General features: G+C 44.7%; 1 protein-coding gene across 4 annotated transcripts in view; it reads left to right on the plus strand.

Moving 5' to 3' along the window:
- Positions 1 to 9,819, plus strand: part of PXYLP1 (2-phosphoxylose phosphatase 1) — a 58,729-nt gene extending 48,910 nt beyond the window's left edge. For 2 of the 4 annotated variants that reach the window (XM_012647416.1, XM_012647417.1), the window contains 2 exons: positions 3,115 to 3,254; positions 7,448 to 8,826. In XM_012647416.1, coding sequence (XP_012502870.1) covers positions 3,115 to 3,254; positions 7,448 to 8,385 — 1,078 coding nt within the window. In that variant the 3' untranslated portion in view covers positions 8,386 to 8,826. Of the gene's footprint in view, positions 1 to 3,114; positions 3,255 to 7,447 lie in introns of all 4 variants that reach the window. The other 2 variants (XM_012647415.1, XM_012647414.1) reach the window with 2 other exon arrangements.
- The last annotated feature ends 6,767 nt before the right edge of the window (positions 9,820 to 16,586 follow it).

Here is a 16,586-nt window from a genome sequence, read left to right on the forward strand (position 1 = left end):
GGCTAGGCTTTTGTAACAGGGAGACTCAAGAATACATTAAATAACAGAGTCGGTTCTGCCTGGTCATTCAGGGCCCAGGTTCCTTGCAGGTTGTTGCTCCCACCATCCTCTGGAGATGTCTACCTGGCTGAACCTTGGTTACCACCATGCCTAAACAATGGCCAGAGGGAAGGAAGAGAATGTGAGGGGGCACACCCATGATCTGAAGGCCTACCCCCAGAAGTGGCGTACATCCCTCCGTTCCATTGGTGGATACTTAGTCATGCGGCTCTACCTGACCTCTAGGACCTCAGAAATGGGATCTAACCAAGTTCTCAAGAGAATAGATTGTAGCGTACAACTAGTAGTCTCACCCACAACAGCCTTTATTTTCAATACAGTCATTCTCCAATATCACAGGAAATTGGTTCCAGGATCCCCCTGGGATACCAAAATCTGCAAGTGCTCAAGTCCCTTATGTAAAAAGGTATAAGGCCCGGCATGGTGGCTCACGCCTGTAATCCTAGCACTCTGGGAGGCCAAGGCAGGTGGATTGTTTGAGCTCAGGAGTTCGAAACCAGCCTGACCAAGAGCGAGACCCCGTCTCTACTAAAAAAAAAACAGAAAGAAATTATCTGGACAACTAAAAATATATAGAAAAAAAAAAATTAGCCGGGCATGGTGGCGCATGCCTGTAGTCCCAGCTACTAGGGAGGCTGAGGCAGAAGGATCGCTTGAGCCCAGGAGTTTGAGGTTGCTGTGAGCTAGGCTGACGCCACGGCACTCACTCTAGCCCGGGCAACAGAGTGAGACTCTGTTTCAAAAAAAAAGGTATAGTATTTGCATATAACCTACGTACATCTTCCTCATACCTTAAGTTATCTCTATAACACCTAACATAATGTAAATGCTATGTAAATGGTTGTTATACTATATTGTCTATTTGTATTATTTTTTATTAATATTGTTGCAACGTTATTTTTTATTGAGTCTTTTTCCGAATATTTTTTTGATCCATAATTCATTGAATCTTTGGATGCAGAACCCAAAGATACAGAGGACCAACTGTATTTTCATCAAAATCTGAATATTTTAATAAACACTATGGGAACTTGCCATATTCATTGCTACAGATTATGAAAGGCTCGGTGTTTTCATGAAACATCCAAGGATGGGATGCTTCAGAGTTGAATTCATTCACACTTATTTTTGGAGCATCTACTGTGTGCTCTGTACCTGCTGGGCCCTAGGGATGGAGCAGTGGACCAGGCAGGCAGGGCCTGGGTAGTCACATCCAGGACAGGTCCAGGGTTCACCTGGTCCTCTTCATGTTAAAAAGATACAGCCATTTGTTATCTATTCTGTTCAACTTTCTACACCAAAAAAAAAAAAAATGGTAATGAACGCAGTTAGATATCAAAGCATCATTAAGCAGTCAGATGCCCTGAAAACCTGGGACATCTCAGCAAACACTTTCAGTAGTGAAATTTCATTTCTAAAATTGGCAGCAAAGCTTTCTCAGATCCTCAAAAAATCACCAACCTGAAATAATGGCCCGGAGCAGAACATTGGCTCCTGTTGCTGGATGGCCTTTGTTTATGTGGGTTCCTATCAGCAGCCTCATTATCAGTCTGGACATTTTATTTCCCAGTTTGCAAACGTTTATATGCTTTAGCCTCAGGCAGCACAACATACCCTCTGCTTTTATGGAAAGACACAATTCCCTGTAGCCATGCAGCATGATTTATTAGACTATACCACATGTGAGGATTAGCATTCTCTAATTTTAAAACATATTTTTTAAAAGATGGATTTTCTTTCTTTAGCTTTATGTTTTTGAAAGATAATAAACCCATTTTGGCAGCCATTTTTAAAGCACTGCCAGAGTTAATTGGGCTTTCAGACAGCGGGGGGTTGCCATTGGAACAGTTTATCTTTGCTTCTCTTCATGCCATTTCTTATGCAGTTTAGTTGTGAACTACACTATCTGGCCACTCCTGTTCAGCTGGAAAATGTATATACATTCGTTGGCCATCTCATTATTCAAGGAGAAGATGTGTGTATTCGTAGGTCATTTCATTATTCAGGAAAATTGTGTATTAGTGACTAGAAAGACTTACCACATATACTTGGGGGCAGGAACATAGATAATCTCAATTCTCTTATAAACTGTTTTCTCGATATTTATCACCACTTCCTATTAAATGAGCTCTTGTATGTGCAACCTGCACAGTGAACTGTAAAGAGCTATCAGAGATCTTGGTTATTTTACTCAGTTAACAATTTTCCTAAAAGGAGATTTTCCAGAGGTCAGAAAAATGAAGGGAGGATTAAAGGTTACCTAGGTGAAGGACGTGGGAGATTTTCTAGGAGGAAGGAGTAGCATGTCGAAAGTGGTGGAAGTGTGAAAGACTGAGGTGTGTGTCTGTGTGCGTCCGGGCGGCCAGAGCACGGTGTTAGGGTGGAGAGGGCCGGGTGAGTGCCGAGGGGGGCCAGGCCAGACAGGCTGTGCACCTGCCGGAAGGTGGCCATGGAAAGGGCAGTGATGGGGAAGGGTAGAGTCAGAGTTGCCTTTTAAGTTGATCCTGTGGCTATGGAGAAGGCGAGGTTAGTGGAGCATGATTAAAGGGCAGGGAGGCCAAGGAGGAGCCCACTGCTATCCAGACAAAAGCCGCCTGAGGCCAGAATGCAGGGAGTGGCCATGAGGACAAAGGAGAAAGGGATGGACACACACCAGGAGGAAGAATCTGCAAGACTGGGCATAGGTGACATGTGCAGGGGCAGGGAAGGGAAAAATTGGGACAACTCCCAGCCTAGGTCATGACTGCTGTGTGGGTGTTGGTGGCCTCCCAGAGAGCGAGCCCAGGAGACAGTGCAGGTTGGGGAAAAGGAAGGTAGAGGACCAAGCTGAATCCCTCACTATCAAGTTCAGCCGAGGTAGGGACTCAGGCTGACCTTACAGCAAGGGGATTTTGTGCGTAGGAGTCAGTGGTCAAGTAATAATGAAATTTGAATTTAGAAGTGATTGAGCCAGTACCTCTTCCTGTGGGTGGGAAAGGCCTTGACACATTTGGGATATTGCTTCCGGAAGTTGAAAAGTCTTTGGACCACTAATTCTCTGTGTTGTCTCTTTAGGAAACCGTATCACCCTAAATTGGAAGCTTTCATTAGTCACATGTCAAAAGGATCTGGAGCCTCTTTTGAAAGCCCCTTAAACTCCCTGCCTCTTTACCCCAATCACCCACTGTGCGAGATGGGGGAGCTCACGCAGACAGGTATGTGGTTCACTCAGTATTCTCCCACCCGCTCTTCCACGCACACGCGTTTGCGGCAAGTACCCCTAGTGGTGCTGTGGGGCTCAGGGGGCTACGTAAGGACTGGCCCCCCAAGGAACTCAGAGTCACCAAGGCATCTGATTAAACAGCTGATTTCTAAAAGTTAAAGATAACCTTTTTTCTTATTAAAAAAACCAGTACATGTTCATGAAGAAAAATTAGGAAAGACAATTAACACATATTTTGCAATCTCCCCCAGCTATCCCGAAGTGAAATTTAAATATTACCTTTCTTTAAACTTAATTTTTAAAAAGTTATATCTGGGACCTGAACTGTAACAAGCAAAAGGACACTAATTTATTATATAATTATACATATTTTAATATAAATGCTTGAGAACAACTACACTAGAAAATAGAATCAAATAATCAAATGCTTATACCAATGTGCATTGGCGACTCTGAGAGCTACAAATGCAGATGACTGAGGGATGTGTATTGGTGACTTTAACACGTCACAGTGTAGTTTTTCCAACAAGTTCTGATCAAAGCAACATACAAACATCTCTTAATTTATATTGGATTTCTGGAAAATTTGGTGGATGTTACTGTTATGCAAAAATGGTTTTGTATTTATACACACAACAAACCAGACTTAGGTTCTATAGGCTAAAGTAGTCAAGCAGGTTTTTCACATGTGGGAATGTCTTGTGGTCCATTCAAGTCATGTGGGGCAGAGAACAGTTGTCCCTTGTGGAGACTGTCTACCCTCCTGGCCCCTACTCATTAGGTGCCAGGAATATCCTTCCCCATATTATTGTGATAACTCCACCTGCAGACCCTCCCTGAGACAGTACGACTCTTGGTGACAACCGCAGCTTAAACTCTCCAATTGTAAATAACAGAAACCAACTCAAGCAAAAAAGTGAAATTTATTATAAGGATTCAGGGGTGACTCACAGACTCCCAAGATCAAGAGTGTGACCAGGCCTCCAGAGACTGGAACTGGAAATAAAAAAAGCTGTCTTGTCCCCACCTCTCTCTGTGGTTTTTTGTCGTGTCTGTCAACAGAGTAGTACCAGTCTTAGCCACACCCAGAGATGAACCTGCAAGTCCAGATTCTTTTTTTTTTCTTTTTTTTGAGACAGAGTCTTGCTCTGTCACCTGGGCTATAGTGCCGTGGCATCAGCCTTGCTCACAGCAACCTCAAACTCCAGGGCTCAAACGATTCTCCTGCCTCCACCTTTCGAGTAGCTGGGATTACAGGTGCACGCCACCACACCTGGCTAATTTTTCTATTTTTAGTAGAGATGGAGTATCGCTCTTGCTCAGGCTGGTCTCGAACTCCTGACCTCAAGTGATCCTCCCGCCTCGGCCTCCCAAAGTGCTAGGATTACAGGCATGAGCCACCTTGCCCAGCCTGCAAGTCCAGATTCTTCAGAGAATCTTTCAAGGTCCCCAGGGGTCAGTGTCTGTCATCTCTGGCTAAGGGGTCAGGATGACTGTGCAGAGAGCAGAGAGTAGGGGAAGCAGTCTCTGGATCCAGGGCTATACCCTGATGAGGCTTGGTGGGGGATGGCCCTCACACAACCAGAAATGATCCTTCATTCAGACCTTTCTTCTCAATTGATCTATTATCATCATTGTTTTCTAAATTGGTATTGCTCTAGAAATCATTTTTGCAGTACTGTTTGTTCCTGTTCCCTCATTTTCTTTTAATGGTCACTTTTATCTTGTATTTTAAATGTCATGAAAAATGCATAGCTGTTATAATAATCATTTGTAATTGGCACACTTAAGGCACCCCACAGTAACTATGAAAGATAAGATTGCTCATTAGTGCCTGCTCTGTTCAAGATGCTTTGGCAGCTGCTGAGTGTGGGAGGGTGGCCAGATGAATAAGACCCTCTAGCCTGGCCTAAAAGAGCCTGCAGCTGCAGCTGACAATACACATGGAGCCAAGTAACTATAGTGCTGGAAGCCGCAGGGTCTTAGAGAGTAAACACGGGCTCTAGAGTCAGACAGACTTGGAAAACAGTGAGAATAATATCTTCCCGACGCGGCTGGTGGTGAATTAGATTAGGCAGCATGTATAGAGTGCCTAGCATAGTGCCAGCCTATGATGGGCTCTCAATAAATGCAGCTCATGTTGTCATAGAGGGCCAGTGACACATGGGAACAGGAAGAATTATTAATTTGACCTGGGAGAGGAAGAAGGAAAGCTCTACAAAGCAGACAGAGTCGGAGCCAGGCACCAGCTGAGGATTTCTCTAGGCAGAGAAAGGGGAACAGCAGGAACAGAGTCATGAAAATGCAGGCTGTGTTTGGCAAGTCTAAGAAGCCCTAAATGGCTAGAACTTAGTATTTCTGCATGAAAATGTAAGGGACAGTGCTGTGAGCAGGGACTAAGAGCACAAAATTGGAGCCAGGCAGGGCCTTGAGTTTTGGCTCTGCCACTTCTTGACTGTGAATGGCTCAGGGCCTTGGTTTCCTCATCTGTCACATAAGGAAAATGGGGGTGGTAATAGTAACATCCCTTCCTCATTGGGTTTTTGTGAGGATTAAATGAGAAAGGCTAGGGCCGCACAGTAAACACTCCAACTTTAATATGTGTAGCCGAAGAAAATAAAATAGGCCCACAGGGGAACCCCGGCCAGACACATAATCTTAACGTTCATCACTCAGGGTTTGCCTTTTTTTTTTGCAAATCGCTTTGGAAATGCTAGAGCCTGTTAGGTTCTAGGGGGGAATGCTAGGTTCCTGGGGGAATTCTGCTCTTGAATCTCCTGAGCTAGGCATGGTGGCACATGCCTCTAATCCCAGCTACTCGGGAGGCTGAGGTGGGAGGATCATTTGAGGCCAGGAGTTAGAGACCAGCCTGGGCAACACAGCGAGAGCCCATCTCCAAAACCAAAAACCAACAGCAAAAAAAAAACCCACAACAAAACTCTTCATTCACCGTAGGACCCAGACATTCTTTGGGTGTCTTGCTGAGCTGTCCCCCTTCTGGGACAACACATTTCCCTCTGTGTCATACTTTTCAGCCTAAGTAGTCTCACCTTTGCAGTGGAACTTTTCAAACCATTTGCACATCTGAATAAATGGCATTACTGGTCACAGGGCTTATATGTAGTTGTGCCCTCAAAGAATTCATACCCATTACTGAGACTGCATTTCCTTGCATCCTGCAGGCTGGAGGGTGAGCTTGCTTTTGTCTTGGATTGCCTTTTCCTGCTTAAAGATAAGGCTTTTTCATTTTTTTTAAAGTTAATTTACTATTATGCTGTCGTAGTTCAAAACTAAAACAGTACTAAAAAGTAAACTTAAAATTCTTCTACCCATGTTCCGTCCACCTGAGTTATAGTGCCCTGTCATCCCCAGGTAACCCTTGAGATTAGTTTCTTGTGCATCGTTCCAAAGTTTCTTTATGTAAAACGTGGGCAAATGCAAATACATGTTTTTATTTTTCCCTCTTTTTTATTTAAAAGGAACATAATAAACATACTGTTCTACACTTTGCTTTTTTCAAGTATTCTGTCTGGCTATCTGGGAGACTGTTCCAAATCACAAGGAGAGCGCATCCTTGCTGCCGAGCCGGAAAGCCCCAGCAGGACTAGGCAGAATGTACCCAGGAGATGGGCAGAGAGTGCTGCGTTGGGCAGAGTGGGGAAGATGGGGTCGAGGAGGGAACTTACCAGCAGTGAGGAGGCTAAGCAGCAACCAAGCAAGCAAGCTCAGTCTGTCCTTCCCTGACTGATTTCACTGGGCAATCTCTGCACCCTGAGGAATGAATGCTGTGTCCCTGGGCAGCAGGGAGAAAGCTCGCCTTAGGCCTGTACCACTTACAGGCTAGACCTTCCCTGGCTGGGTGATTTCCCCCACCCCGAGGCCTACCAGTCACAGTGCTCTCCCCAGGAAAGGGGCCAGTCGAGAGAGGGGGTAAGGCGATGGTCCTTGTGCCTCCAGAGGACAGGGCCCCACTCTGCTTATCCCTGCGTGGATACCCCCGAGAGGCTCCCTTTGCAAGTTGATGTGAACCCATTCTTATAACTTCTATTTGGTGGGGAAATGGGTTTGATTATATTTTGTTACACTGCTCTAAAACATTTCAGAGTTGGACACTAATTCAGCTTGCCCTTGCTGTCCCCTTTGCTAAGCTAGTAGTAAGGAAAGCTTGTATCCCGTGTGTTTCAGGAGTCGTACAGCATTTGCAGAATGGCCAGCTGCTGAGGGACATCTATCTAAAGAAGCACAAACTCCTGCCCAGTGATTGGTCCATAGACCAGCTTTATTTAGAAACCACTGGGAAAAGCCGAACCCTGCAAAGTGGGCTGGCCTTGCTTTATGGCTTTCTCCCAGATTTTGACTGGAAGAAGATTTATTTCAGGCACCAGCCAAGTGCTCTGTTCTGCTCTGGAAACTGCTACTGCCCAGTGAGAAATCAGTATCTGGAAAAGGAGCAGCGTCGTCAGTACCTCTTACGTTTGAAAAACAGCCAGCTGGAGAGGACCTACGGGGAGATGGCCAAGATCGTGGACATCCCCACCAAGCAGCTCCGAGCTGCCAATCCCGTAGACTCCATGCTCTGCCACTTCTGCCACAACGTCAGCTTCCCCTGCACCAGAAACGGCTGTATCGGCATGGAGCACTTCAAGGTGATCAAGACGCATCAGATTGAGGACGAAAGAGACAGGCGGGAAAAGAAACTGTACCTCGGGTATTCACTCCTAGGTGCCCACCCCATCCTGAATCAAACTGTGAACCGGTTGCAGCGTGCTGCCGAGGGCAGGAAAGAAGAGATCTTTGCCCTCTACTCAGCTCACGATGTCACTCTGTCGCCAGTTCTCAGTGCCTTGGGCCTTTCGGAAGCCAGGTTCCCAAGGTTTGCGGCCAGGCTGATCTTTGAGCTTTGGCAAGACAGAGAAAAGCCCAGTGAACATTCTGTCCGGATTCTTTACAATGGTGTTGACGTCACATTCCACACCTCTTTCTGCCAGGACCACCACAAGCGTTCTCCCAAGCCCATGTGCCCCCTTGAAAACTTAGCCCGCTTTGTCAAAAGGGACATGTTTGTGGCCCTGGGTAGCAGTAGTACAAATTATTATGATGCATGTCACAGGGAAGGATTCTGAAAGGTATGCGGTACAGCACTGTAGAATCTATGCCAATACAGAAGGCCAGGAAACGTCCACTCCTAGTTCTATCCATTGCTAAGGGTATAAGATTTTTTATTTTTAGAGGCTAAAAATTGTGTTGGCAGCCACATGGATGGTTTAGGTTGAACAGTAAGAATGTTGCTATAAACTGGTACATGAGTTGCTTGGTACAAAATGGCCGGTTCACAGAGAAAAGAGGGTACTTTATCATCTCCAGACTTTGCGTACAATGCCAGAATCATACTTCAGTACCCAAAGTTGCCAATCCAAGTTTGTATCCTTTTGGCCTGCCATGGTACTATATGATGGAACCAGCAAACCTCAGCCAAAATTTTCTTAATCTTGGACAATTTTACCTTGTCCTTGTTCAGTTAAAAATTTCTTAAAGTGATTTATCTAAAACAGGGATTAGCAAACTTTTTCTGTAAAAGGCGGGATAGTAATTATCTGAACTGCGTGGACCAAAAGGCCACATTTATTCTGTCACAACTACTCAACTCTGCTCTTACAACGTGAAAGCAATCACAGACAGTGCATAAATGAACAAGTGTGGCTATGTTCACAGGCCAAACACAGCAAGTGGTGGCCAGGTTTGGCCCCGGGCTGTAGCTTGCTGTCCCCTGATCTAAAAAATAGGCTCCACTACAATTGCACTTCCAGCACTTTGAGAACCAGTTGAATACCAAGAATTATTTAATGGTTTCTCTAGTAACTTCTGCTAGAAACACAGAATTTGGTCTGTATCTGACACTATTATAAAACTTGAGGGGAAATAAACATTGAATCACAATGAGTCATAGAAAAATTATTAGAAGAATACTTGATGTTCATGATGATTGTGGTAAAAGATAGTTTTAAGTATGTTTTAAAATTTGTCTGCTGTAGTCTATTTGCTGTATATGCTGAAATTTTTGTATTCCATTTAGTATTTTTATAGTCTAGGAAAATATTTTCTAAGACCAGTTTTAGATGTGCTCTTATTCCTATAGTAATATTCAATTTACTGTACGTGCTTGGTAGTTAGAAGGAGGCCAGAAGATGAATTTAGGCACTTTCTTCCAATAAAACTAATTATGGCTCACTCCCTTTGACAAGCCGTAAAATTGGATCAATTTTTAAACCATTTTCATCAGTTTCAAATGGTAAATTCTAATTGATTTTTAAATACGTTTTTGGAAGAACTTTGTTACTAGATAGTTTAAAAATCTTTATAGGGTGTTTTATATATTAGAAGCAATTATAATTAAATCTGTGATTTCTGAATTAATGGTGCTAATTCTATTCAAAGAAATGTAAAGTACAAATGAGATTCCCTGGTGTCATTGGAATTCCAACTTTTTGTTTTTGTCCAGTGTTACGTTTGAATATGTCTGTTTCTATAATAAATTTTTGAAGAATACATATACTATACAACTAATGGTTTGTATCTATAAGTCACTCTAGTTCTTTTCAAATGAGAACCAGTATTTTAAAGATTTATTTTAACTGCTTCATTTATTGCTGAAGTTTGTGTTATCTCTCAAGTATTTAAAGCCTAATCAGTTTTTTTCCTCCCACTCTGAATATATCCGAACTAGAACTGCTAAACACAGCTTGAAGATTTAAAAATAAAAGTGACTCAGAAGATTTTTTTAAAATCAATTCATAACATCTTTTGGTAAAAGTAAATATTTTGGCTAAGAGCCACCACCAAAAGTGTAAATACAGGTTTTGCCTCCTAAGACACTGGGTGTGCACAGCATTAAAATATCATCTTCAATATCAACTTCTGAGATACTTTATCCCATAATAAACACTGAGCACTGAGCACTGAGCTGAGATTAATGGACATAGTCCTTGGTTTCTGGGCAGTAGTCTGATGGCTTAAGTCATGACAGGTCTGGCTGTTTACGTGTATTTATTTGGCTTTCTTGTTTTTATTAATACATGCACACTGGAAAATAATCAAACAATACTGAAAAGCAACTTCAAAAGTGAAGTTCTCCTCTAATCCCACTGCCAGAGGTTAGGTAACACTGTGAGCTGTTTAACAGATACTCTTCTGGAAAATTTTCCTTGCAGATGCAGAAATACATGTAGTTTTTAATAGGAACAAGATCGTTTTATATATATTGTTCTGTGACTTGCTTCCCTGAAAAATACTTCTTATTGACCTACTTCCGTTAACAGTATGTCTTAAAGATATTTCCATATTATTAATAAGATGATAGACATATATAGTTATAGATGGCTCTTTATAGCCACAGAATAATATTTCATGGTATAGATTAGACATATTTTTAAAATCTCATCAAAAATGCATGAAATGGAAACTTAAAGCCAAGTACTAGAACAGGACGACAAGACTTTACATAGAATAAAACAGAAGCCAGCGATCACTTGTGGTGATTTTCTAGCCCAACTGAGCAGTTAACCCTTTTTCAGTGTAGCCACAGGTATTTATTGATATGAGTATTCTTTTTCCAATTCACTTTGAACAGAATTAAAGAACTGAATCTAATATTGCTGTTAAGCCTATTTGAGGGTCTTCGTAACTATAGCAGAATTAGACTTTCTGGAAGATTTAAGTGATTCCTTTTTCTAGAACTCTTAAAGACTGATGCAGAAGAGGCAGGGATGCATGCTTCTGTTTCACTGAATCTTCAGGAAGCCTTCTGAACAGATTTAGCAGCCCTGACGAGGGTGGGTGTACTCTGGCGTGTGTAAACACAACCACAAATAGAAAGCAGAAAATAGCTGAGGTTTACATTGCAGTTCCGGCTTTAATAGTGGCCAGCACGGAGCTCTGGCCTGGACACCAGTGAACTCCCATTGCCCAAGGCCACTGAGCTGAATGTTCGGATCGTAGCCCTGCTTAGTGCCAGCCCAGGAGCCACCTCAGATGAGTGATAATTGCTTCTGCTTAGGAGGGACCAGCTGAATTCCTGAGTGACTGCTCAGGCCTTCCTGACCTCCCAGCGCGACTGCCGGCTGAGACTGGCCTTGATGACGAGAAGATTTCCCTGAGGGGCCAGCGGATCCCTCGGAGCTGCAGAGCCCCTCAGGTAGAGGGGTGGCCCGAGTCCTGGCTTCTGGATAACTGTCAGCAGTAAAGTTGCCATGTACTGCCAACTACATGAGTTCTACAAGTGTTTCTTTATCAATCTTGACAACGTTCTGAGGAAAGTCCTGTTCCCCTAATGTGAATAAGGAAACAGGCTCAGGGGAGTGAAATCGCTTTTCCAAAGGAAGAGTCAGAGCCCAGAGTTAACCCAAGTTTACCTGATACCAGTGAACTTTAAAGAGCATTTACTGTATAAGATACTCTGGGAGAAGGCTTTACCTATATTCTTTCAGTAACGTTCACAATAGTCCTACCACATACCATATTTGCTGGCAAGTATCAATGAATAGTAAAACATAGCAGGGTTACAGCAGTTCTACATTTAAATCTAAATGTTTAGGGGAATATTCCAACTCTGCCTCTAACCATCCGTGGCTGGCTTGCTATTTTTGTTAAGAAAACTACTTATGTAATGTAAAACTTATCTTGGCAGTGATGTTATATTATGCTCAACAACTAGGGGGCAGCATCAAATACAAGTTTTAGTCTTCGGGGCCCAGTCTTCCATCTGTAAAGGAAGTAGGGTAGTTTGGGGGTGTGTTTTAATAGGTTGAACAGCTGTCCTGGTTTGCCCAGCACCAAGTGGTTTCCCAGGATATGGGACTTTCAGTGCTAAAAACCAGGAAAGTACCAAGCAAACCGGTACAAGTTGGTTACCCTAGCATTATATGTTGAGACAAGCACTAGGTACTACTGTCATTCCCACTTTACAGAAAAGGGAACTGTGGTGGAGGGAGGTTTCTAGCATGGTTGGGACTCACACTGTGTCCTTTTCACTTGAAGGACCATGTTCTTAAACACAGTATAGGATAATGCCTCTCTGAACCACTTAGGACTGCCTTTGGTTACATGCTGTGGAAACCTCATTACAGTGGCTTAAGCAAATAAAGCCTTTCATTTTTTCCAGTGACTCCACAATGTCACCAGGAACCCAGACTCGTATTTGTATTTCACTGACGAGAATGGGGTCCCTTGGCCCACCTCCATTGCAAAGGAACCTAAGAAAGTGAATACTTTTATTAGGCACATTGCTGTCCCAAACAAAATCAGGCTTCTTTTACTAAGGAAGAAAGGGGAAGTGGATATGGGGTAGAGAGCTAGGAATGACTACCACATTCGAAAGCCACCATTAAGCTCAAGGTCCCTCGCTTCAGGACTTCTCATCCCAGTCGCTGGCCGTGCTCAGCGTTGGCCCTTTCGGGGAACTGCTCTGGTGAAGACAAGCCATCTGCTGAGGGACAGGCCTCTTTCCCAGGGCAGCCACAGCTAATGACTGGTCAGAACAGGGATTTGAAGGTCTGGGGACAACCCTGAAGGGCCATCCCAGCTTCAGAGCTTCCTGGGGTCAGCTGAGGCCTTGTGACTGCATCACAGCCCTCTTTTACCTCAACCTGCACCCCTCTGGACTTGAGAGTACTCCCCAGTAAATCCCTGCGCGCATACCTGGCTCGGAGTCGGCTTCCTGTGAATTGACCTACAATGGAAGGCAGCAGGTCCTAGGGGCTGAGGTCTCAGCTAGTACGGGCAGGAAAGCTGGAGTCATTTCTAGGAAAGGAATATTGATGACCAATTTCTCCTATCACTGCCTTTGAAAGGCTTATCAATTTATTGTGGAAGCTAAATATGCACATATGAAGCAGTAAGAGAAATCTGATTCCAGACAATCCAAAGCTAATTACAGAGGGCTGTTATACCAGACTCCCCATTTATTGAACACATACCACGTGACTAAGCATTCATGTGGACACTGGACTAACCATTCAACTGACAGTGTGTATAACTCACAGTATGAGTAACGCTTTGAAGCAGGCATTTATTATCCCCATTTTACAAGTAAGGAAACTGAGGCTCAAAGTAAGACATGAACCCAGGATCACACAGTCAGCAAGTGGCAGCCTCAAGACTAAAACACGGCACATCCTAGACTACGAAGCTCTCCCGGGTCCCTCTGGCATGGCACTTCGTCTCCCCATTACAGCATGACCCCACACAAGTGGACAAGTACCCCTGACACTTGGGCTGTGTAGCCCACAGTCTACCCTACTTGAGGGAGTGATCCCCTTCTTGCATCTCTGTTACAGACGTTCGTATTAATAGCTCCTTTTGTTTCTGTTCCCATTTTTTTTTTCTAATGCAGCTTTTCCAAGGAAGTAGAATCATCTTATAGTAGATTCTATTAGCTGGGGCTCCCCTGAAAACAGAGTCTGAGGAAAAAAAGCTTAAGTGTAGGTAGTTTGTTAGGGGACGTGATCCCAGGGAGCAGGAGCGAAGGACAGGAGGGATGCGACAGGGATGGAGAGAAAGCTAGCGTAAGGATGCATACTGAGTCGACCACCCTATGGGTAACTGGTTGCTCTATCCCACAGGACCTCCTGAGAAGCCTTATAAAATATGTCTCAGAACTGTTCACTCGGGGGAAGGAGAGGAAAACAGTTATCCCTGGGCTCCCATCCACGGCTACCTCCCCTGCACTTCTGGACTGAATGTGCGTGAGTGCCCGACAGGCTCCCCTACACACCCTGGCATCACAGAAACCCCAGGGCAGGAAGCAAGAGAAGTGAGATGCCGTCAGATCAAAGCCTGCATGGACCCGGTCAACTTCAACAGTGGCTGGAAGAAGACTGAGAGGCTTGGAAGTGGAGTACAACATATGTCTGCTGTGCTGGATAAACCAGCATTTGTTGAGCACTTTAACATGCCAGGCACTGTGCTGGGCTTTATGTGCATAACCTTGTTTCATTCTCACCGTAATGCTGTGACTTAGAAATTACTATCATCCCCATTTTTAAGATGGGGGAAGAAACTGAGAGGAGAGGTCATTTGCTAAGGCCTCCCAGCTGGGAAGCAGCAAAACTGGGAGTCACACCAGCCTGACTCCTGAGCCCTTGCTCATGGTCACAGTGCCATTATAGTGAACGTTTCTCACAGGGCGTCCTTACATAAGGCATGTGTGATGGCTTACTAATACATACTGAATATCTCCCTCTGGCATATGTAGATTGTACATTCACAGCAATGTCAATCAAACCAGGCCACTCCTTGTCAAAAACCCTTCCTTGACCCTCCACTGCCTTCCGGATAAAATCCAAGCTCCCTAAGATGACCCATGAGGCCCTTCAAGGTCTGGCTCCCACTTACCTCTCCAGCTGTATTGCTTGCAGTAAGTACAAGGATGAAGGGGTTGTACGGGCACTACAGTTGTTGACACATTTTCTGCATGCCTGGAAGAGAAAGAAAGGGACTTAGCATCACCATGTGGGATGTCAGGTTTAAAGGATTTCTGAGCGGACAGTCACTTCCAGAACACCTGACAAATCTTCCTCAGAACCTAGAAACTTATTAGTTCTTCACTCCCCCATCTGTGGTCTGAAGTGTGAGATCTCAGAAAGGGAAAGAGCTTTGGAACCATACAGACTAAGTTCAATCCAGTTCTATACCACTTGCCAGGTGTGAGACCTCAGGCGAGGTGTCTAGACTCCCTAAGCCTCAGATTCCTCATCTGTAAACCAGGTATGACTCCCGTGAGAGTGTACATGAAGCTCCTGGCACATGGGGCATCTCGACATAGCAGGAGTCATTATTGCTCACAAGTGACTCTTTTCTTTTCATTGCTCTGAGTCACGAAAACCACCTGGAACCAGAATATGTCCCTGCCCCCTTGTTAAAGCCAGGAAGCCCACCTTGTGGCACAGTGCCATGCTCTAGGCGTAACTAGAGAATACAACTCGTTGGGCACATGCACCTCGCTTTGGAGCGAAAAGAACTCAAATTCACTGAGTCCTGCCTTTGTGCCCAACACTGTGTTTGACACTGTATACAAACATCTCAGTTATTCTCCAAGAGGGCTCCTCCTTTCTCCATGTTTTTTCATTATCTGTGTCTAACCCCCATCCTTCCTGCTTTAGTTAGAGTTGCTATTCATTTGAGAAGCAAATGACCTCAGAGTTTAGCAAAGGCATGGGGGAGTCTGGACGCCCCTAGAGAAGCTGAAGGAGCAGCAGCCCAGGACACGCCATGTGCCTCCACAGAGGAGAGATCCTGCCCTCAGCGGCTCAGCTTTAGGGTGTTGCTCCCCTCCTTGCTGCTGGGGCAGACAAGTGAGGTGTCCATCCCTTCCTACTCTCCCTCCCCTTCCCCCTGCCCAGTGCTTTGGCTGGCATGCCCCAGGCAACAGTCCCCAGGAAGGGCAAGTCCTTTTCCTGGTGTGCAGCTGGCCGGCTTCCTCCCAACTCAGACTCAAGCATGTCTCAGGCATCCCCCAGGAGGGGAAGTCCTTCCAGAAGCCTTTCCTCAGGAGCCGGCCAGCGACAGACTGGGGCTCCGTCAAGCCTAAGGCTGAGCCCATGGAGTGTGCAAGGTGTGGATGTGAAGGGATGTCGCACCACCCTCTAGTGGCAACTGCACCTGGGCCTTGCCTTGCTGTTTTTACTCTTTTCCGTTCTCACCAGGTGAGGCCACTTTCCCAGCAAACTGAAGCTCCCTCTGGTGGCCAGGAGTTGTCCACTCTTCTCTCCGCCTGTGTACTTAGCTTCCGGTTGTAGCAAGTAGAGACACTTTGTGTCCAGATGGTCTCTGCCCGACTACCCTTTTACCTCACTGATGAACCAGCTGTTTCAGTATTCTCAACAACTGGCTTCCTGATTGACAGACTGACCATTAAATTAACTTTAAGGCTGATGGATCCTGATGGACAACATCTGAAAAATTAATCCTGAGTAACTGAATAGTTGGATGGTTAAGTTTCTAAATTCACAAATCATTTCATTGACCTACTGGCTTTCTGACTTACTAACCCTAACTAAACATCTGACAAGCTTAAACTGCCTGACTCTTAACGAACCAGCTGAATGGCGGACACCTGGCTCCCTAATTAAGGACAATGGATGGGAGAAAAGATCGCCCCTTCCCCACACCCTGACTCCTCTGGAGATTGGGATTCTACTCTTCTCCCCTCTTGAGTCACTTGAAAGCTGCTATGGTCTGAGTGTTCATGTACCCCGTGGCCTCCAACACCAAATTAATACACTGGAACCTAATACCCAGTGTGATAGTATTAAGAGGTGGGGCCTTTTGG

This window comes from Propithecus coquereli, unplaced genomic scaffold, assembly GCF_000956105.1.
Source record: "Propithecus coquereli isolate 6110/MARCELLA unplaced genomic scaffold, Pcoq_1.0 Scaffold268, whole genome shotgun sequence".
NCBI lineage: Eukaryota > Metazoa > Chordata > Mammalia > Primates > Indriidae > Propithecus > Propithecus coquereli.